Source organism: Coturnix japonica, unplaced genomic scaffold, assembly GCF_054131305.1.
Source record: "Coturnix japonica strain WE unplaced genomic scaffold, WE-NBRP24 Scf043, whole genome shotgun sequence".
Taxonomy (NCBI): domain Eukaryota; kingdom Metazoa; phylum Chordata; class Aves; order Galliformes; family Phasianidae; genus Coturnix; species Coturnix japonica.
Genome location: NW_028188946.1, coordinates 3,164,098 through 3,165,142, shown reverse-complemented (window position 1 = coordinate 3,165,142; position 1,045 = coordinate 3,164,098). Strand labels below are relative to the sequence as shown.

The following is a 1,045-nucleotide window of genomic DNA, read 5'->3' as shown; positions in this document are numbered from 1 at the left end:
ATGGTTGAACATTGTGCTGTGCCATGTTCTCAATGTATCAATGCTGCGCCTGTAACTGTGTTGTGCTCTGTATTGACTGTGCTGATGTTTGTACTCAATACTGGGATCTTGTGACTTGTATCTTGTGCTATTTGTACTGTATATCTGGATGTTGTGCCATGTACCGAACTGCTGTATCCACTTTGTGCTTGTAAATATGATGTTGTTGCTGTATTGTGTTTGTACGATTGTATGAGTTGTATATTGTGTTGATGGAGCTGTAATAAAGAAACAGTTGTGGTGTGTCGTTAATTGTCATCTGCAGGCGATGGAGCAGAATCTAAGGTAGGTGTGACAGGTAAGTGGGGCATGGTAGCACTAGAAGGGCTGTTAGTTCAGTGTATGTAGTTGTTGTAGTTGTTCAGGTTGATTCTGAGTTCAGTTGTAGCTGCAGTAAGTCAGATTGTGCGTGTAGTTGGTCACATGGTCAGTGCAGTTGGTGATGAACTTAGTTTGTGAGTGTAGATGTGCAAGTTGTTGGTGAACTTAGTTTGTTGGAGCTGGTTGCCTTGTTGGTGTAGTTGGTCACGTTGTGTGTGAACTTTGTTGGCAGAGTAGCTCAGTTTTGTGCTGAATGTTGTTTGTGAGTGTAGCTGGTCCAGAAAGTGGTGATGTAGAGTTATAAGTGTAGTTGGTTGAGTTACTGTTTAACTCTGGTTGTAAGGACAAGTTGTTGTGAGTGAGTTGGGTTATAGGGTTATAGGGTTATAGGGTTATAGGGTTATAGGGTTATAGGGTTATAGGGTTATAGGGTTATAGGGTTATAGGGTTATAGGGTTATAGGGTTATAGGGTTATAGGGTTATAGGGTTATAGGGTTATAGGGTTATAGGGTTATAGGGTTATAGGGTTATAGGGTTATAGGGTTATAGGGTTATAGGGTTATAGGGTTATAGGGTTATAGGGTTATAGGGTTATAGGGTTATAGGGTTATAGGGTTATAGGGTTATAGGGTTATAGGGTTATAGGGTTATAGGGTTATAGGGTTATAGGGTTATAGGGTTATA

At 40.6% G+C, this 1,045-nt stretch overlaps 1 protein-coding gene across 1 annotated transcript in view; it reads left to right on the top strand.

The window, feature by feature from the left end:
- Positions 1-348: 348 nt before the first annotated feature.
- Positions 349-1,045, top strand: part of LOC146752640 (tyrosine-protein kinase receptor UFO-like) — a 38,769-nt gene continuing 38,072 nt past the window's right edge. The window contains 1 exon segment of the mRNA XM_085531492.1: positions 349-379. Within this exon segment, the coding sequence (XP_085387618.1) occupies positions 349-379 (31 nt within the window).